The 21,585-nt window shown below is 48.6% G+C and overlaps 1 protein-coding gene across 1 annotated transcript in view; it reads right to left on the reverse strand.

The window, feature by feature from the left end:
• Positions 1-21,585, reverse strand: part of LOC125116976 (mucin-2-like) — a 95,905-nt gene that overhangs the window by 14,211 nt on the left and 60,109 nt on the right. The window contains 13 exon segments of the mRNA XM_047762669.1: positions 500-538; positions 1,748-2,088; positions 2,091-2,218; positions 2,220-2,776; positions 4,712-4,790; positions 5,335-5,404; positions 8,447-8,542; positions 9,528-9,588; positions 9,688-9,765; positions 10,378-10,446; positions 10,524-10,603; positions 11,597-11,630; positions 12,344-12,415. Coding sequence (XP_047618625.1) covers positions 500-538; positions 1,748-2,088; positions 2,091-2,218; positions 2,220-2,776; positions 4,712-4,790; positions 5,335-5,404; positions 8,447-8,542; positions 9,528-9,588; positions 9,688-9,765; positions 10,378-10,446; positions 10,524-10,603; positions 11,597-11,630; positions 12,344-12,415 — 1,704 coding nt within the window.

Here is a 21,585-nt window from a genome sequence, read left to right on the forward strand (position 1 = left end):
AAAGGCCAACCCTGCCGAGACCCGTGCCCTGACATGAGACGGGGATGAGGACCAAGGAAATGGAGCAAAACATACACCAGAGTCCAGGGATGGGGACTTGGTCCATGACACCTGAGGATCCTTTTCTAAAAGCTCACCCGAGTCCTGGGGAAGGACCATCCTACAGACAGTCCCTTGGGAACTGGCAGAAAGCCCAGTCATTTCAAGAGAGATCATAGCTGTTTCTGAAACAGGCTACCCCACGTTGCTGATTCACTGATGATGGCCTTGGATCAGGCTATGCTGGGAGTTCGAGAATGGCTTTGCCTACGTGACATTTGAATCCCATGTCCTCCCTGGGGCCCTTCCCTGCCCCTCTGTCACTTCTTTCTGCCCAAGTAGGTGGGAGCTGCAGGGGCAGGGAGAGGACACCTCCCCAAAGGCGGCAGGGGCCCTCTCTGTGCAGGTCACTGTGGGCATCACACATGCTGAGAACAGCAGGACGAAACAGAGAACTTACCCTTTCTGGTTTCTGGGCTGGTGGTGGCTCTTGGACAACCTAGAATGTCAAAGAGACGCAAACACAGGCTGGAAGGGGCAGGGGGGCTCGGGCTCAGCCATGCAGACAAGGGGACTTGCTCGGCAGCAGTAGGGGGATGGAACATGGGCTTTGGGAACCCATGTCCTGATGGTCTGTGGGTAACAGACTCCACCTCCCCGAGGCTCAGCCTCCTCAGTTATCAAAGGGGAATCAGGACCTCCCTGTAGGCTTGATGGGGAGACAGGTGGACTAAGGGCCCTGGTCCCTGGTAGAGGCCTCACCTGGGAGTTTCTGGCAGCAGCCCTGACATCACGTGAAGACAAGAGAACACCCCCCAACTGCTCCTGGCCCCTTTCCTCCCATCGCCCTGCAACCCTCCCGGCCGCCCCGCCAGTCCTCTTTCCCCTTCTCCAGGCTTTCTCTCCTCACTTCTCCCCCTTTGCAGGAATCCCACCTGCTGGCTTCTGTGCTGGTTGCTTCATCCCTTCGCAGCCCGCTTTTCCTCTTCTTCACCCAGTCCTCTGACAGGTGTCCTTGCAAGCCAGCCAGCCAGCGCCTCTGCCTTCCCTCCCTCCCAGGGGCCCGTCTCTGTCCTTTATGATTAGCAGGGCACTGCCACACCCTCTAAAGGTGACATGTGCTCTCAATGCCTCCCAGGTGCCAATACCAGCCCAGACCCCACTGTGAGCTCCTGTGGGCAAGGGTGGCTTCATTCTGCCCCTCTGTGTCCAGCATGGAGCCCTGCACATGCTGGTGACTTAGCCATGACTGAGGAAGGCATGATGAAAGCACCTAGTTGTACAGGGATCCGTGCTGTTTTCAAAGGCTGCCCCCAAGGTTAGCATCCTTCTAGCCAGCTCCCTTGGGGCCACGGTGCCCCCTGAAGACCCTCTTCTTCCCCCAACAGCAGAGGCCCCCTGCAGCCTTTGTCCACCTGAGTCCTTCAGAAGCCTCACTGTGTGAGGCAGCCCTGGTCTCCCGGGATCTGGATTCCCTTTTCCCCGGGAACAGGGACAGCCCTTAGGCCACCTCCCTGGGAGAGCATGAGGCAGGAGGCCCCCTAGAAGCCCAGGCTGTGTCTGTGCCCAGGATGGGAGGACAGATCTGTGCTTGTTTGCTTGTGTGAGGACCCGGGAGCTGATGGGAACCTGCCCACGGGGCAGACATGCCTGGTCCTTTGGGGGCATCAGGGACTGGAAACAGCCTGGGCGGGAAGGGGTCACTCACCCTCTTGTAGCAGCAGATGCAGACAATCAGCAATGGGATCACAACCAGGGATGGGATGAGTGTGGGGTACAAGAGAGGATTGCTGGGGGCCGGGCTCTGGTGGACAACCGCAGGCACCGTGGTCTCCTCCTCTATGACCTCAGTAGTCACCGTGGTCATCGTTGTGTCTGTGGTAGGCACTGTGGTCGTTGTCGTTGTTGTGGTTGTGGTAGTGGTGGTAGGCACTGTGGTCGTTGTGGTGGTTGTCGTGGTGGTTGTGGTCGTTGTGGTGGTTGTGGTTGTAGTTGTGGTAGTTGTGGCCATTGTGGTTGTTGTGGTTGTGGTCCTTTTGGTGGTGGTCGGCACTGTTGTGGTGGTGGTGGTGGTGGTGGTCGGCACTGTCGTGGTGGTGGTGGTGGTGGTGGTCGGCACTGTCGTTGTGGTGGTCGTGGTGGTGGTCGGCACTGTCGTTGTGGTGGTCGTGGTGGTGGTCGGCACTGTCGTTGTGGTGGTCGTGGTGGTGGTCGGCATTGTTGTGGTGGTCGTGGTGGTGGTCGGCATGGTCGTTGTGGTGGTCGTGGTGGTGGTCGGCATTGTCGTTGTGGTGGTGGTGGTTGGTACTGTTGTGGTGGTTGTTGTGGTGGTGGTCGGCACTGTCGTTGTGGTGGTGGTGGTGGTGGTCGGCATTGTCGTGGTGGTCGTGGTGGTGGTCGGCACTGTCGTTGTGGTGGTGGTGGTGGTGGTCGGCACTGTCGTTGTGGTGGTGGTGGTAGGCACTGTCGTTGTGGTGGTGGTGGTAGGCACTGTCGTGGTGGTGGTTGTCGGCACTGTTGTTGTGGTGGTTGTGGTGGTAGGCACTGTCGTGGTGGTGGTGGTGGTTGTGGTAGGCATGGTCGTTGTGGTGGTCATTTTGGTCGTGGTAGGCACAGTCGTTGTGGTGGTTGTTGTGGTCGTGGTAGGCACAGTTGTTGTGGTGGTTGTTGTGGTTGTGGTGGGCACTGTGGTTGTTGTGGTTGTTGTGGGGACAGTCGTGGGCTCTGTAGGCTCATACTGCAAAAAGCACATGGCAAACCCTGGCCTGGGTGGCCTCTTCCTGTGCACCAATAGCCACTTCCCACACCAGACCTCACAGTTCCACTGCCTGTCAGGGTGCTGCATATTGGGGGACCCCAGTGTGGCTAGGAGATCAGGGTCAGCCCCCAGAGAGCCACTGAGGAGCCCTGGGACACAGACCCCACTGCCACCCCTGCTTAGAGGCTCTCCCCAGCCCTTGTCATGAAGTCCAATCCCCATGGAGTCACAACTTAGCCCTCTCACTGACAGCACATGGGTCCTATGGGGACCACTCGTGGCTATGATACACAGATGACAGGGGAGGGGCTGTGGGGCCCACTGAGAGGTGGGGGTGCAAGAGCAGAGGCAGGACACCCTGTTCTCTTCCCCGTAGCCCCTCTCCCCTCCTTCCTGGCTCTGCAGCCTTGGGCAAAAACTCCTCCATCTCTCTGAGCCGCCATGTGTAGTGAGGAATTGAGCGGGCACTGGAGAGCATCAGAGGGAGTCTACAGAAAGTCCTAGCACGGGCCAGGTCCACGTGGGGCTTAAGGAATGGGATCTGCTCTCTTGCTGATGTTCCTGACCAAGGGCACAGGTGCTGTGCCCATGGACCCCAGCACTTCCTCATGTCAAGTGCTCTGCTTGAGAGAAGCAGGGCGGGAAGAGGGCAGAGCGAGCCTGTGCCCAGGAAAAGGGCAGCCAGAAGGAGAGGCACAGTCAGGCTGAGGGCGACCCCGTGCTGGGCCCTGAGCCCCAGGCAGCCCCCATGTTCTCTTGTCAATGTGCCTGTGGACAGGTGGCTGTCAGGCGCTGGGGCTCCTGCTGGGAAATGCAGAGGTTCCTTCTGGGCTCCTCGGGTGGATGTGCAGGGACGGATGGAGACAGACACATGGAGGATCATCCCACTGCGGGAACCCTCACCAGCTGGCACTGGACTCCAGGGTTGTGGCCACCAGGCACAGATGTCCCTCCTCCCAGGAAACCTCAGCCCAGCCTTGCGCTCTGTCTCTGTGGCCCATGTAGTGCTGCCCCAGACTAAGGTGCCTGGATGACATGGAGCTGAAAAGCGGGAGCTGGGAGTAGCACTTTGTTCCCAGATGCCTCACCCTGAGCTGAGCCTTGCATCACGGCCCTGACAGCTTCCCACCCACAGAGGGGTGAGTCCTCCTGCAGAGGTCAGATCCAGTGAGCAGGGAGGGGTTGCTGAGTAGCCCCATAAAGGGGGGGAGGCAGGAGGGAGGCGGGTGACATCTGCAGCATGTCAGCAGGGGTTGGGGTGGGCAGGACTGTGAAGTCCGGGGAGGAGTCAGAGCCTTGCCAGCTGCTGCACCAATGCAGTGGAGACACACCTTGACTGAGAAAGGCCACAGCTGCCCCTGCCTCCAGTCCTTGTGTCTGGCACCCTGATTGGAGGGTCCAATGTCCCAGAGGTCCTGGACTCTGTCACCTAGTACAAAGCATCACAGCCTCTCCCATTCACCCTGGCTAGAATCTAGGAAGGAGCCCGGAGCTCCCCACTACAAGGCCCTACCAGGGAAGGTGGCAAGGTGGGTCCAGGTTGGGCAGTCACAGCTTCATTTCTGGAGTCTGCTTAGAGCTCTAATTGGTCCCTGTCAAGTGCCTTCAATGATGTTTGGTTCACAGAGAATTTAGTTTCTGCAAGGCCTGGACAGATGCCCTCCGGGTTTCTTATAGAAATCTTACAGAATTTCACAAACCCAAGCTGGGAGGACAGCTCCTCCACAATGGGTTAAAGGCACTGAGCTGGCTGAGAAGTGTGGCCTGAAGTGCCTGTCTGCACAGGCTACTTGCTGGCCTTCCCTGAGTAATTGTTCCCCTCAATTGATTTCCAGGGTATCTCTCCTATTAGCAGGGTTTCTGAATAGCCCTGGAGGGAAGTTGCACCCCCCCCCCCCCCGCCCCGTCACTCACACAGTCCTTTCCCATGACCTTAAACAAATCCTGGTTGTATGTCTCGCCCTGGTCCAGGGTGTAATCAACGACGACCACCCTAAAGCACAGAAAGGGCAGATGGTGATCCATGACCCAGGATAAACACAATTCTAGATTTTGGCTCATTCCATAGCCCTAGCTCCCCTCACTGTAATGGCTTTGAACGTTACGCATTTGGGGCTATGGAACTGCAGGAAGCACGGGTAAGGAGAGCACATTCCTAAGCACCACAAGGTCAACATCTGCCATGAAGGCAGGCAGTAAGGCCATGAGCGAAGTGACCAGGGATGGATGTATGAGGTCACCATCCTAACTTCTCTGTATGTACAGAGTAAGTTGGCTTCACTTGGAAAAGCTTCCTGGAACAAAAGTACCATCCCTGGGGCACATCGTCTCCTCCATCCTGCCCTCCTCAGCACAGCCTGGGCCACAGCAGATCCCTGAGCATCTCAGGGGACTGCCAACCAGGGCAGGTGTGGAGGATGCCCTGAGCCCTCTTGGAGACAGATCTGTGCTGCCCCTGTAAAGGGGGCATCCCACATCTGCACTCCTCGTGGTGATTAAAAAACCTGCCCAAATGGCCCCCAGACCTAAACACTTACTGTCCATCCTTATCAAAAATATGTCCTGGGCAAATTATTACTTCTTCAGTCACGCTGATGGGTGGTTTAGCTAAAAGACAATCACATGAGAAGAATGTCAATGGACCTGTCCATCCATCCATCCATCCCTCCCTCCTGCCTGCCCTCGGCTAGCAGAGCTCACACTTTGGCAGAAGCAGCTTCTCTGCTCTGCCTTCTGACACCTACTGTGCACCAGGCTCTGTGCGGGGCTCTGGTGTTTAGTGGGAACAAGGCAGCCAGAGGCCCTGCTCTCCAGGGCCTGGCATTTGAGCGACTGGAGAGGGGGACAGACAATAAAGTAACAAGCAATGAACAGAATAAATGCCAGAGAGAAAAATACTGGGACATCAATAAACAGGAGAAGGGATGGAGAAGGGAGGGGAAGGGATGGCTTCTTAGGAGCAAGTGACCTGTCCTATCTTTCAGCAACATAATTTCTCTTTAAGGGAAAGTGAGATGATTATAGAGGACATGAGGTGATGTCTGGGATCTGCTTCATAATGATCAGTGGTGAGGTATCAGCCATTCCAGATTGGCCGGGTTGATAATTCCTCAAAGTAGGTCAAGGCTGCTTCAGGTACTCCATGTAATTTTTGCGACTTGTGTTTATTATTGGAAATTTCCTTTTAAGATGAGTTGTCTCTGAAGCAATGGTCCTGGAGGTGACACCAGATGAGGGGAAAGCCAGGGAAGAGGGTCTGGGCTGTGGGCGCCTGTGCTGAGGCCTGAGGCATAAGCAGCTGGGCTGGTTGAGGGAAAAGAGGTGAGTGAGGAGAGGGGGTGGGGCTCTATTCCAGGCACAGTGAGTCTGGGGAGGGCTGGCCAGGTCCGGGTGGGTTTGGACACCGAGGCAGCAGGTGGACTGGCTGTGGGATGAGAGCACAGAGGAGTGAGGATGAGGAGCTGGTCTGTGAGCAGAGCTGGGTGGGTGCTGGTGCTTTTATTGACCCAGGAAGCCTGAGGGAACAGGTCTTCCTGCTTGTGTTTGCTCTGTCATTTTGTGGAGCTGGGAGGTGGCACTCAGGAGGCTCAGATAGTCTGTAGCTAGTAGCTGTGGAGACTTTTCTCTCCTGAGGGAAGAGCCTCAAGTCTTCTCACACCCTTGACTGTGGCCACAGGTCAGGCCTGGTCCCCACAGATGGTTCACTTCCAGGTGATTTGCTTTTTGCCATAACTCAGTTGTCAGAGTAGCTATGAACTTCTGAACTGTTTCCCTCTTTAATGGTGCTGATCATGTAACTAATCACCAAGTATGCTTAGAGGGAAGGATTTGTGTCTGTGGGGTACGATGGTTGCCTTTAGTGTAAGAAAAATATCCAGGAAAAGTGGTGTAGTTTCCACTGTGTTCATAGAGCACGGAGAGTGAGGTGATGGCAGGGGTCTTGCTACTGAGTGGACAGAAAAGCATGTTTGGCTAGAGAGGAGTTTTTAAACTAATATTAGCTGATTAAAGCAATACTTCTCTTGTCATATTTTAGAGATTTCTTAATGTAGAAATGGAATACACCAAAGATAAACAACATAAAACATACACAAATATTGATTTCAATTTTTTCCTTTGTTATAATTTTCTACATATATTAAAATGTTTTCTGAGATGTTAGAGTTAGATGAAAATGTAATTAAAATAACCAAAGCAATACTCATTAGTGAGGCATTACTCTTGGCAATAACCAGTGCTGATCCATCACTTCTGGCCAGCCTCTAGTCCATCACTCTGGCCAGGTGCTGAATGGCGGTCAGCAGAATAGCCCAGGACTATGGGTTGGGCTCTCACATATTAGACTTTGTGCTGATCCACCTCTGAAAGATACATTATGAGTCTGGAGTGGGAATGTTTTGAGTTATACACCCCAGGGAATTTAACTTAATACGATTTGGGGGGGCTAGGTTGTATCCAGCCTTTCTAAAGTACTGCCATCAGCTAGGCTCATTGTCCAGACTAGACAATCAGAATACATGTGTCTACTCCAGCTTGTGCTGCAACCTCTCCATAGAAAGGAATAACAACAGGTCTTTGGAGAACTCACTGGTTTAGTGCATCTAAGGCACTTAGCACATTACCTGAGGCAGTAGGTGCTTAATAAACACCAGCGCTCTATCTAAATGAGTTACTCAGTTCCCGACCACTCCTGAGAAAGTACAGACCAAGGCTAATCTAACTCCCTGGGACCATCTACACACTGTGTGCCATGGGAGTGAGGCCATGGAAGAGCCCTGCCCATCCTGGGCACCCATGGAAGAAGGACAGACAGCCCAGAAGTGTGCTGGGGGAGGGGACTCGTTCTGGCTTTACCTGGAACTAGATGTCCTTGAACATACATAATCATATCAAATCCCTGTATCAGGGGCTACCAGGGAGAGCTGAGGAGGAAGAGAAAGTCCAACTGTCCCCCAGGCCCTCTGTCGGGGAGATCAGCCCCACCTCAGCCCTGAGGGCACAGCTGCTGCCCCAACCGTGTGCTTCCTCAGGCCTCTCACCCATCGTGGACAGTCACCTAGTGCCTGAGTTTTTCCAAATAAGAGCTTTACACACGTGATGGGGCTTAGTTAGTGCACCCACTATACTGGCTCCACTTTCCAGTACAGATAGTAGAGGCTGACAACACAGCGCTCATTAGGTCAAGACCACACATGGAGAGTGGGTCTGAGCCAGGATTCCAGGGCCCAGGCCTGGCACTTGGCATCCTTGCTCAGTCCTAGGAGACCACCTGGTAGGGACTCAGAGCCCTGGGGCTGCCTCCACCTCCCCCTTCAGACTCTGAGTCCATGTCCTTGTCTCTCAAGGGAAGTGAGAGCTGAGAAAGGTTGGGGGGGTGGGGGTGTCAGTGAAGGCAGATCCAGCCTCTGCAGGGGTCAGCCCTGCTCCAGGGTGCTTTTGCTGTGCTGGGGGATTGATTACTTCCTGGCCTGAGATGAAGGGAGAGGTGGCCAGCCTTCCCTGCCAGGTCCCTCCTTTCATTGTTCTGGCTCCCTCTATCCTCAGTGTCCACACTCAATGGTCAGCAAGGGCTTTGACAGCTCGGCTGGATAGAGGAATGTAATGGGTGTGGGCACTATGTCACTTGGATGCACCAAGCTGGGCACTTACAGAAGACTTCGGTTTCATCCAACTTATATCTGCAGGAATATTCTCCAATTTTCTCTGGCTCTAGACCATATGTATAAAACTCAAGACTGTAGTCGTCTGCAAGGACAATATCCAAGGTCAGTGTTAGGAGAAGCTGAGGGCTTTCTTACTTCTCATCTCACATTTATGACAGGTGACCTCATAACCGAATCCCAGGGACTCCTATGAGGAGGCAGTTGTGGCTGAACCAATATCTGGGCACGCCCTGTGCCTATGCAAATCCAGGTAGTGGAGATAGGGGTGTCATTATATGATCATTTCCAGTTTGCCATAGGTTTGAAATTATCCATAGTAAAAGCCAGGAAGAAAAACCGTGAACTGAATGATAAAGATGAAGAAATAAAGCTGTGGACAAGGCAAGCAGAAGTCAGGGTTCATACTGGGAGACAAGTGACTAATGAGAGGAACAGACCAAGGTCTGTGGGAAGCCAGAGGGGCAGCTGACCAGGAAAGCCTTCATGGTTGTGCTGTCCTGAGGATAAAGTCTCAAAGGCTGGGTGGGCTGGACCCTGTAGGGCTGAGGGAGGTTTTGCAGGAAGTCTAGCCCCTGCCCCCAAGGTGGGCCTAGAGCAGAGGCTGGACATTGGAGGGCTCAGCTGTTCATTTCTGAGACCTCAGTACTCCTGGTCAGCTGGGTTAGGGCAGTGGCCTTCTCAGCCCCTCGGGTCATCTGCAGAGGATGGGCTGGAGCACAGGCCTAGAGGCGGGGAGGCCAGCAGAGGCCTCTGCCTAGTCCTGAGGAGGCCTGAGAGGCTGAAGAGGCCGTGTGCCTCATGCTCACCCCTGCTGGCTTCCTCGCACCCATGCCCAGTCCACTGACTTATTCATAACAACAGCCTCATAAACAGCTTCTACTTTATTTATGGTCCCGGTTCCTGCCTCAAGCTTCCCCTCCATGTGACAGTCCCCCTACACACTTCACACTCACACCAAAAGCACACATCACACAGCACACTCAAAGGAACAGGCACACTTAAGCACTTTCATGTCATGCACACAGCACAAACGCCGTACTCTCTAAAACAATAACCCCAACACTTACTTCCTATGCAGACATAGTAAGTGTCTTTAGCCATAAGTTCCACACAGGAATTTCCCACGATCTGGAACAGACGGATTGGTGGCAGGGTCAGGGAGAATGACAGGCATGTGCATGGTGATATGCCACCCCATATCCCTTCTCACATTTAGCCCACACTCACCGATGCAATTAATTGTTTCTGGTCTTCGATTTGCTCCATGTTAAAGAAGTGAGTCTTTGCTTCTACAAATTTATTCAGCTACAAAGGAGAGAAGATGACTCGAAAAACAGCCACGTGTTGAGGACACAGCAGGTCTCATTCTAGGAGACAGGCTCTTGCCTTCTGCCCTGTTAGACTGCAAGAATTACATTTTGGATCTGCCAGCAGCCCACCCTTATGGAGTAGAAAGCTCCTCCACCCCCGCCTCCATTGTATAGGTTTATACAACACTTGGGTTTTTTGTTTTTGTTTTTTGGCTTTTTAGGGCCGCTCCTGCAGCATGTGGAGGTTCCCAGTCTAGGGGGTAAATCGGAGTTGTAGCCACCAGCCTATGCCACAGCCACAGCAATGCAGGATCCAAGCCGCATCTGCAACCTACACCATGGCTCACAGCAACTCCAGATCCTTAACCCACTGAGCAAGGCCAGAGATCGAACCTGCATCCTCATGGATACTAGTCAGGTTCATTAACCGCTGAGCCATGATGGGAACTCCTTTACAACACTCATGACTCATCTGAAGAATCTACTTGTTGACAAGACACTTGAGGTGGGTAGGAGACCATCCTCTGGGAGACCCTAGGGAAGCTGCCTTTGAAAGCTTTCCCTAACTGGGCTCAAGAGTCGCACCTGATTACCTGTGCTGAATTACCTGGTATGCCTTATAATCTTTCATACCAATGCAGTAAACCTTGGCCTTCATTCTCCGAGCCTTGTCAGCCTACGTGAAAGAAGGCATTGAGTATAAAACACGCAAATGTGTGGAGCACAAAGCTAGTGATGATGGATGGGACTCACTTCCTGCTTAGTCTCCTGTACTGCTGATGGCTGCAGTGGTCCAGCAGTCAGAGTGTAAATCAGACTAGAAGCGCCAAAGTCTGCAGAACAAGCAGGGAGAGGCCCTGGAGTGACCTGTCTCAGATGGCCAGGGCTGCAGCACTGCCCAACATACATCCTCCTCCTGGGGAGAGGCTACCCAGACCCTAGCACCCACCAACCAGAGCACCTGCAGAGAGAGGAGGCCTTAACCCAGCACCCACTTGACACATGAGGAGTCTGAGACCAGCTCAGAGATCTTCTTAGTGACCCTCACCACGAGCAGAAGGCACAGCCTTTGCCCTGAAAGGAAGCTCCAGCCACGTCACTGCATGAGGACAAGCCTTTAGGGGAGAAAGGGAGGAGCAGCCACATGGACTGTACAAGGCTTCCCGCTGGCTCAGGGGACAGCAGGGCTCTGGCCTGGGCACTGCCAGCAGGCACCTCTGCTGGCTCTATGGGTCCTGGCCTTCAGAACTCGAGGTCAAGGTGCCTGTGCAGCGGCCCTTGCCCAGCTCCCTGCCTGTCCCCACCAGCCCACGCATCTTTCCTGCAGGAGCTGCAACCCTACACTCTAGATGTAGATGGTTCTGGGAGAGCACAGGCTTTTCCACCATCAGAGGCACAGTCACAGGACGAGACTCAACCAGGGGGAAGAAGCTGAAGGGGTGGAGGCAGAGCCAGAACTGCGGGGGACAAAAGCGTGGGCAGCCAGGGGGACAGCAAGGTCTCTGGTCCCTAAACTGAACCCTGTCTGCTTGCGGTCCCTCGATTTTCTCTTTTGTTTTCCATGCAGCCCAATCACACATCAAGAACCTGCGATCTAGAAAGAACCAGGAGTGTAAGCCATGACCCCAGGTGGTTCTCAGACACAGCCCTGGGGGTGGTTTTCTTCCTCACTGTGCAGAGGAGGAACCTGCAGCACAGAGAGGGCAAGGAATTTGCTCCAAGCATCAGCACTAGGAATTGGCCGAGGTGGGTCTGCAGCAGCCCTCACTGAGGCCCGAGCTGGGCTCTGTCCCACCTGAGCACAGTGACGTCGGCAGGCAACTTACTGCTGGACTGAACTTTGTAAATCTGCTCATTGGCCTGCAACAAAATGAAGGAAAGTTGGAGAAGGGCAGTGAGATGACCCAATAATGCCCATAAGAACTTGATAAGCTAAATAAATTATCAGAGCTGTAGAGTTGGTACCTTCTTTAATCCTTCCTGCATGTTTCTGGCTCCTTTAGGCACTATATTCCGAAGTCTTTTAAGACTATTCTTTATTACATTTCTGAAAACAAATTGGAAAAGGAGTAGTGGTGGAATGAGGGCTGACTGTTATGAAACACACCAGCTACCCTGGTATCATTCTGCCATCTGCAAACCTGCCTGGACAGGAAGACACATATCACCCTGTCATGACCCTTCTGCCCATGTCTTTGACACTGACAAACCTTGGTCAGTCCCCTGTTTGGTAAGCATGGAGGATACTGCCTTGGTGACCATTTACTCAACCAGATTAAGGAAGAGTACTGAGAGGAAAAAGGACAAGTGGAGGTAGGGCTTAAAGGGGGCAAGGGTGGTTGAGAGCACAGGGGGCTGCCAGTGCCAGTGTAGCCAGCGGTTAGTGGGAGGCAAGGGGCTGGGGTTAGGGTGGGCACTGAGGGCTGCCTAGGACGGCCCAGTCTGCACCCACTGGGCTCCCAGTCATGCCTCAGGGAACACTTCAAGTCCCAGTTTTTTGTTTTGTTTTGTTTTGTTTTGTGTGTGTGGCACTACCCATCAGGCTTACCTTAGGGGATTAAAGTAGCACTTACCTGTTTGAGGTGAGTTTCATGACGGTGTTGCCCTGCGTGGAGTATGTGATGAATGACATCCGCAGTCTGGGGCTGCAAGAAAGCATGTGCACATGAGAAGCTAACAATGACACCAGTGAGCAGTCAGGAAAGGGGTGCATGACACTTCCCTGCTCCCCTCCCCAGTTCTTCTGTTTGGGCCCCATTTCCCAAACCCAGGAGGTTCTCATTACTTTTGTGAAGGATTGAGAGGCTTGTAAGATATGCCGTCTTGTTGGAAGAGAGAGCCAAAATGGTATCATGCTCTACCCCTCTACTCCCAAACCCCCCAAACACACACACACACACACAAGCACATACAAAGAGGCATGTGCACACACTCCCTGCATACACAAGAGGGTAGACACCTGTGCATTCCTGCATGAGGGCCTCTCCCCTGGCCTCTCTTCTAATGTAAAATTCTTTGGAACTTCCCACACTTCCCTCCTCGCCTGTCTTCCCTGCCTCCCTCTCATCTCAAAGAAATTTTTCTACCTCTCAGCAGCCATTCAGATCCTTCCTTCCCTCTTTTGCCCCCTCTTTTCTGGTCTACTGACCCTCATTATCTTTTAGCCAAATTGCTACCATAAGTTCCTAGCTGGGTTCCCCACTTCTCCCGGTTCATGTTCTTCCTCATTTTGCCCATGACTATCAAATTTTTCTCCTGGAGCACAAATTTGATCTTGTCGGACCTTTGCCTAAGAATCATCTGTAGCCCCCTATTTCTCATACCAGAAACTCCAAGCTACTAGGCCTGGCATTACAAGCCCCATGGACTTGGCCCCATGCCGTGATGTCCAGCCTCTTCTACCAGCCTTCCCTGGGTTAGCCCTGCTTTCCAGCCAAACAGACCAGTCACTGCACAAAAAGTCTCCTTGACAGTTCCTGTTAATCTGTCTTTCCTCACCCTTTAAGACCTTGCTCAAAATTCCACGTCCTCTGGGAAGCCATCCCTGCCTTCCTCTCACCCAAGGATACCTGCTTTTTCCCTTACATTGCAAGGAAGTCCTTTGACCTTCTCTTTCGGACCTCAGCACCATTTAACCTGGTATTTAGTGTTGTGTTACCAGTTTGCCTGTTGCCTAATCTGTGAGGTCCTCAAGGACACACTGTGTCCCCTACAATATATCCTGACTCCCAGGCAGCAGCCAAGAGATCGGCTGAGATCCCATGGAACCAGAGTGATCTGTATTTCTTTTCAGCTTCGGAACACCACCCTGGGCTCTCCGCTTTTGACCCAAGGGATTCCTGTGCCCAGTGAATCTAAACAGATGTACTCTGCCTGGCAGGGGAAAATAGTAGCCGTACTTTGTGTACTTCTTCACCATTCCCTCCACTAAGTTGCAAATGTCCTTCCAGGAGTCACTTACACTCTCCGACCTGAAAACAAAGAAGACCTAATTAAGAGGGATGAGGCGCCTCCATCTGGTGGGCAGATTTTCTGCCTCCCCGGTTTCCAGCAGACCCTTTAGCAACTCTTTCCCATCCCATGCAACTGAAACCAGCCACACTCCCTCAGCATCCTCAGTGGGTCACCCTGGTGGTAATGTTCACCAGTGTGAGTGGTGGCGAGGGTGACACACCAGACATGTGTGCTTGGGGAGGCGGGCCTTTGGGTGGCAAACTGGGATGGTTGATACACAAGGAAAAGGAGAGGATGCATTGGTAGGACCTGGTTAGGCAATTCTCATATGTTGGCTTCCTCGGTCCCCCAATTTGCATAACTTTCCTGTTCCTATTTTGAGCTTCTCGCCCCCGTCAGTTCCCACTTTAGTACCCAGATGTAGAATGGGGAGCCTATGGAAACTGGGGCCTCATAACCCCTTCTGTCTAGGAGGGAAGAGATTTCATGTGTCCTACTGGCCAGGTTTCAAAGGTTCTGCACTAGTCCAGGTTATGGACGGCAAATGTGGGTCTCACTGTCTAAGTGTTTTGTCAAGGTTCTGCAGATGGTAGGGGTAAAACTGAGGCTGATGTCCTGTTCTGGGCTCTCTCACAGTGAATGTTCGCTCATGTCTTTCGTTTGGCATGTGAGTTAGAGGAACCCAGCAGGAGCTCTTACCTTTCACCTCAAGTGTTTGCCATGCCCATGCACATCCTGAATATTATATTTATGTGTGTGATTCTTACAGACCTAAGAGCATCCTTCTTCTATTACTCCTTCTGTCTCCTCTTGGTTGTATCTAAAACTGTCGGCAGGTGGTGAGGAAACTAAGGATAGAAGACTCTGATGATAACAGAATTACCATTCATGGAGAGCATATATACCAGAAACTTGTCAAGCATCATTTAAAATTTCAAATCCACTCTGCTAAATTATTAGAGAAGTACAAATCAAAACTACAATGAGGTACCACCTCACACCAGTCAGGATGGCCATCATTAACAAGTCAACAAATAACAAATGCTGGAGGTTGTGGAGAAAAGGGCACCCTCCCGCATAGCTGGTGGGAATGTAAACTGGTACAACCGCTATGGAAAATAGCATGGAGGTACCTAAGAAAACTAAGTATAGAGCTACCATTATGGTCCAGAAATCCCACTCCTGGGCTCTATCCAGGAAAAACTACAATTCAAAAAGCTACATGCACCCCTATGTTCTTTGCAGCACTAGTCCCAATAGTGAAGACATGGAAGCAACCTAAATGCCCACTGACAGATGAATGGATTAAGAAGATGTGGTAGATATACACAATGGAATACTACTCGGCCACACAAAGCATGAAATAATGTCCTTTGCAGCAACATGGATGCAACTAGAGAGTCTCATACTAAGTGAAGTAAGTCAGAAAGAGAAAGACAAATACCATGTGATGTCACTTATATGTGGAATATAAACTGTGGCACAGATGAACCTATTTACAAAACAGAAACAGATTCACAGACATGGAGAACGGACTTGTGGTTGCTAGGGGGGAGGGGGGAGGGAGTGGGATAGCCTGGGAGTTGGGGTCAGTAGATGCAGACCATTACATTTAGAACAGGTAAGCACAGAGATTCTACTCATAGCACAGGGAACTATATCCAGTCTCTTGAGACAGACCATGATGGGAGATAAGAAAGGGAACATATGTAATGTATGACTGGGTCACTTTGCTGTACAGCAGAAACTGGCACAACATTGTAAATCAACTATACTTTAATAAAAAATAAAAATAAAAAATAAATAGACTCACAGACATAGAAAACAAACTGCATTTGATATACTGTAATCACCTACATTAGAAAAGAATCTGAAAAAGCATGTATGTATGTCTAACTGCATCACTTCGCTGCACACTTGAAACTAAGACAACATTGTAAATCAACTATACTTCGATTTAAAAAATGGAAGTCTTTGAATTATATGACAAAGCGTTCAAAATAATCTTTCTTTCACTGAAGTGTGGTTGATGTACAAGATTGTGTTTCAGGTATACAGTACAGCGATTCAGCATTCATGCAGATTATATTCTATCATAAATTATTACGAAAGAATGGCTATAATTGCCTGTGCTATTCAGTAAATTCTTGTTGCTTACCTATTTTACATGCAGTAGTTTGTACCTCTTCATCCCATACTCTTAATTTGTCCATCCCACTTTGCCTCTCCCTTTTGGTAACCACAAGTTCATCGTCTTTGTCTGTGAGTCTGTTTCTCTTTTGTGCGTACATTCCCTTGTATGATTATTCAGATTCCACATTTAAGTGGTAGCATACAGTATTGGCCCTTCTCTGTCTTATTTACTAAGCATAATATTCTCTAGCTACACCCACATTGCTTCAAACAGAAATATTTAATTCTTTATGGATGAGTACTATTCCATGGTACATATATACCACAGCTTCTTAACCCAATCATATGTCGATGGGCATTTGGGGTCCCTCTATCTTTCCAAATAGAGTTGTTTCCTAGGGTTATGCCCAGGAGTGGGATTGCTAGACCATATGGTAGTTCAACTTTCAGGTTTTAAAGGAAACTCTACATTGTTTTTAATAGTGGTTGTACCAATTTGCATTACCACCAATAGTGTACTAGGGTTCCCTTTTCTCTATATCCTCACCAACTTTTGCTATCATAGACTTTTGATGATAGCCATTCTGACAGGCTTAAGGTGATACCTCTTTGTGGTACTGATTTGCTCTTCTCTAATACTTGTCAAGGTTGAGCATCTTTTCATGTGCCCCTTATACGTCTTCTTTGGAAGAATGTCTATTCAAGTCTTCTTCCCATCTTTTTTTCAGAAAAATGATATAACGATTTTAATATAATTATTATTAGCTAACTGCCTGACACACCTCTATACTTTTCCCCTACATCTTTTCTCTGAATACCTTAAAAAATTGAGATAAAATTTTATATAATATGTGGTTCACCATTTAAAAGCAAAAAATTCAGTAGTTTCCAGTACATTCACTAGGTTGGTCGTGCAACCATGACCACTATTTAACTGCCAAACATTTCTGTTATTCCCCCCCATATCTGTCACTACTGGCAGTCATTCCCAAACCCCCATCTCCTTATACCCTGTGAACACTAGTCTATTTTTTTGTCCCTATGGATTTGCCAGTCCTGAACTTTTCATATAAATTGTATCACGCAGTATGTGTTCCTTTGCGTCTGGCTTCTCTCACTTAGCATTCCTTCTGCCTCAGGAACAAGGAGGCCCCAGAGATCTGTCCTTGGGTCTGATCAAGACTGTCCTTGCCTCCATTCTTCCAGTGTGAGGGTTCCCTTGGACCACTTCCTGCTATCAGTGACCTTGTGACAAGAGGCCCCTCAAGGAGTACCCTTGGCCAGGCGGGATGGCCACTCACGCATCCAAGACGAAGTAGACGTCAAAGTCACCATCACAGTCAGACAATTTATCTTCTTTGTTCCTTTGCTGACTGGCGCTCCTGTGGAAGCTTCTCCAGTCTGGGCTAAGGGAGTGGTGAATGTTTCTCCACCAACCCAGGTCAAGGCGGTGGTGGAAATTTCTCCAGTCCAGGACGCTGTGCTGGAAGCTCCCTGCACTCAGCAGTGGAGGGGACAGCAATAGTAGTAGGAAGAGCCTGGGGCCGGGCACCCAGAGCCCACTGTTCTCCATTTACCTAGCTGCGCGTAAAGCCCCACTTGACCCTGACCACTCCAGGGCTCCACTTGTGCCCAAGGGCCTTGGCGTCTCCAGCCCTTCCACCAAGGTGCACTGTGAGCCTCCCCTGATGCCTGCCCTCAGGGCAGAAGAGGCAAAGATGGCAGGCCTTGGGCAATGGCCCTTCCCCCACTCCAAGGAGGTAGCATCCCCTGTGATGTCCCTTGTGATGGACAGGAAGGTTGGCATGGTGACTTTGTGACCTGCTGTTGACAATCCCGGGGGGAGTCAGGGGATCCGTGGAGAGGTGGTAAGATGAGGCTTCCATGTGTTCCTCATCCTGGAGCAATCCTGCCTTTCTGTCAACTGAGGGAGGGCAGCTGAGGTGGCTTAGATAAGCACATCACTGTGGGGGAGGAGGTCCAGGACCTGGGAGTGCAGAGCATTGCCGTGGTCACTCCTGTGACCCAGTGGACCCAGGGATCTAGAAGAGGAAGAAGGTCCTGAAAGGATATCAGAGTCCTCCGTGAACGAGAGACATGCCCAGTTATCTTCTTCTTTTCTTTTTTTACATTATACTGTGCTTTTATCTTCCGCTGGGTAACAAAGCACACCAAAACTGAATGATAACAACAGAACTACTTTTATTATGCTCACAGGTTCTGTAAGTAGAAATCAGAAGGGACTGAGTGGAGATGGCCAGTCTCTGCTCCATGGATCAACATTAGGCATTAACAACTCTGAGTCAATAGGGATGAAAAAACTCAGACTTTGAATGTAAAAATTTTTAGAAATATTTTAACCAATTTATTTTTCTTTTTACGCACAAAAGAAGAGTGATAAATGCTTAAAGTTCTTCTCTGATAAATTTAAAATAGATCTTTCAGTATGTGTAACAAAAATAAAGCATTGTGTTAGTGATTACTTTTGTTCTTGTTCTTTTCTGCAAAGGTATTTAAAATAATGGAATATCTTAATCAAATGATACATGACATTGATGAATTCTGGTAAACTACTCTCACCACCATATTAGGTTTTCCTTGCTTCACATCCTTTGTGACACACTTCATTGTCCTATTTATTAATTCAATATCCTTTTTTAAAAAGGACTGAAGTATATTGATTTATAGCATCATGTTAGTTTCAAGGGTATAGCAAATTGATTTGGTGATAATTTTCCAGATTATATTCTACTATAAATTATAAGGTACCGAATGTAATTTCTTGTGGTATAGAGTAAATCCTTGTTGCCTATTTTATGTATAGCTTTTGCATCTGTTAATCCCATAATCCTAATTTGTCCCTCCCCACTTCACTTTCCCCTTTGGTAACCACAGGTTTGTTTTCTATGTTTGTGAATGTGCTTCTCTTTTGCATAGAGGTACATCTGCATTATTCCTTAGGTTACACATATAAGTGACATCATATGATACTTATCTTTCCCTATCTGACTTACTCCACTTAGTATGATATTTTCTAGGTGTGTGAACGCTGCAGATGGCAATATTTCACTCTTGTTTGTGGCTATATAATATTCCACTACGCATGTGTACGTATGTTACACATATATACCACATCTTCTTAAACCAATCATCTGCTGATGGCTGACTGTGTTGCTTCTATGTCTTGACTGTTGTAAATAGCGCTGTTATGAACACTGGGGTGCGTGTTATATTTTCAAATTAGAGTTTTCACTCTTTCTGGATATATATCCAGGAGTGAGATCAAATGGTCGCTGCATTTTTAGCTCTAAAAGATGCTCCACACTGTTTTCCATAATGGTTGAACCAATTTACATTCTCACTGACAGCGTAGGAGAGTTCCTTTTTCTCCACACTCTCTCCAGCATTTATTATTTGTAGACATTTTGATGATAGCTATTTTCACTGGTATGAGGTGATTCCTCATTGTGGCCTAGAGCTGCATTTATATAATAATTAGCGAAGTTAAGCATCTTTTCAATGTTCCCTTTGGCTATCTCTATGTCTTCTTTGGAGAAAATGTCTACTTAGGTCTTTTGCCCATTTTTTGATTGGGTTGTTTGACTTTTCGATATTGAGCCTCATGAGATGTTTGTGTATTTTGGATGTTAAGCCTTTGTGGGTAGAATATTTGCAAATATTTTCATGTTGTTGAGAGGTTCCTCTCCTGTGCAAATGCTTTTAAGTTTGTTTAGGTCCCATTTGTTCATTTTTGCTTTTATTTCTTTTGCCTGAGGAGCGTTAGCTAAGAAATTATTGCTACTATTTATGTCTGAGAATGTTTTGCTTATGTGCTCATCTAGGAATGTAATGGTGTCATGTCTTACATTTATGTCTTTAAGCCATTTTGAGGGTTTTTTTTTTTTTTTTTGGTATATGGCACGAGAGAGTGTTCTAAATCCATTGATTTACATGTAGCTGTCCAGCTTTCCCAGCACTGCTTGCTGTAGATATTGTCTTTTCTCCATTGTATATTCTTGCCTCCTTTATCATAGATTATGTGACTGCAAGTGTGTGGATTTATTTCTAGGCTCTCTATTCTGTTCCACTGATCTATACGTCTTCTGCGTGTGTGTGTGCCAATATTGTTTTGATTACAGTACTTTGTAGTAAAATCTGAATTCTAGAAGAGTTACACCTCCAGTTTTATTCTTTTCCTCAGGATGGTGTTGGCAATTGTGGGTCTTTTGTAGTTACATACACATTTTAGGATTATTTGTTCCAGTTCTGTTGAAAACAACATAGGTATGTTGATGGGGATTGCATTAAATCTGTAGATGCTTTGGGTAATGTGGGCATTTTAACAATATTAATTCTTCCAATCAAAGAGCATCAGTTCACTTTCTATTTCTTTGAGTCATCTCTAATTTCCAATATCAGTGTTATGTAGTTTTCAGCTGTAGGTCTCTCACCTCTTTGGTTAAGTTTATTCCTAGGCATTATAATTTTTTTGATGCAATCTGAAAAGGGATTCTTTTTCACGTTCTCTTTCTCATATTTCATGATTATTGTAAAGAAATGGAGGAGATGTCTGTATGTTAATATTGTATCCTGCAACCCTGCTGAATTCATTTACTAATTTATGTGTTAGTGGTTTCCTTAATACAATTTTTAATAATGGCTGTGTGAAAACAGCTGGGTCACAAAATTCTTGAAAATCTTACAAGGCACCATGAGCTTGCTCCAGAATACCACTGGCCATGTGCCACACACAGACACACAAACTCTTTACTCAAAGAGAGTTGAGGAGAGAGAAGAGATCCTGGGGCGACAGAGTTGTATGTGTCCCTTCAGCCTCCTCATGGGGTGAGCCACATTCAGTGCCACAGTGACAGATATTGTCAATTGCTTCAGTCAACCTCTTTCTGTCACCCCTTCTGCTTGGCTTTCCTGTCTGTAGAGGTAGAAAAGTTAAATGTACATTTCCTAGATCCCTTGCAGGGAGGGCATGGGCTTTTGATCCAAGGGTGTGGATCCTGTCAAACATCTTCACCCATCACTGCAGATGTATGCTTCTGTTTTTGTGTCAGTCCCATGTTGTTTTGATAACTGTAGCTTTGGAGTATTGTCCAAAGTCAGGGAGCCTGATTCCACCATTTCTGCTTTTTCTTTTTCAATATTGCTTTGGCTATTTGGGGTCTTTTGTGTGTACGTACAAATTTTAAAATATTCTGTTCTAGGTCTGTGAAGAATGTCTTTTGTAATTTGATAGGGATTTCACTAAATCAATAGATTGCCTTGGGTAGTATAGTCATTTTGACAATCTTGATTCTCCCAATTCAGGAGCACGGCATATCTTTCTGCTGGCTTGTGTTCTCTTTGATTTCTTTCATCAGGGCCTTATAGTTTTCAGAGTATAGGTCTTTTGCCTCTTTAGGGAGGTTTATTCCTAGGTATTTTATTATTTTTAACGTGATGGTAAATGAGATGGTTTCTCTGATTTCTCTTTCTGATCTTTCATTGTTAGTATACAGAAATGCAATTGATTGCTGTGTATTAATTTTGTATCCTGCAACTTTGCCAAATTCACTGGTGAGTTCTAACAGTTTTCTGGTAGTGTCTTTAGGATTTTCCAGATATAGTATCATGTCATCTGCAAGCAGTGAAAGTTTTGTTTCTTCTTTTCCAATTTGCATCCCTTTTACTTCTTTTTCTTCTCTGATTGTCATTGTTAGGACTTCCAACACCA

This window comes from Phacochoerus africanus, chromosome 15 (assembly GCF_016906955.1).
Source record: "Phacochoerus africanus isolate WHEZ1 chromosome 15, ROS_Pafr_v1, whole genome shotgun sequence".
Lineage (NCBI taxonomy): Eukaryota > Metazoa > Chordata > Mammalia > Artiodactyla > Suidae > Phacochoerus > Phacochoerus africanus.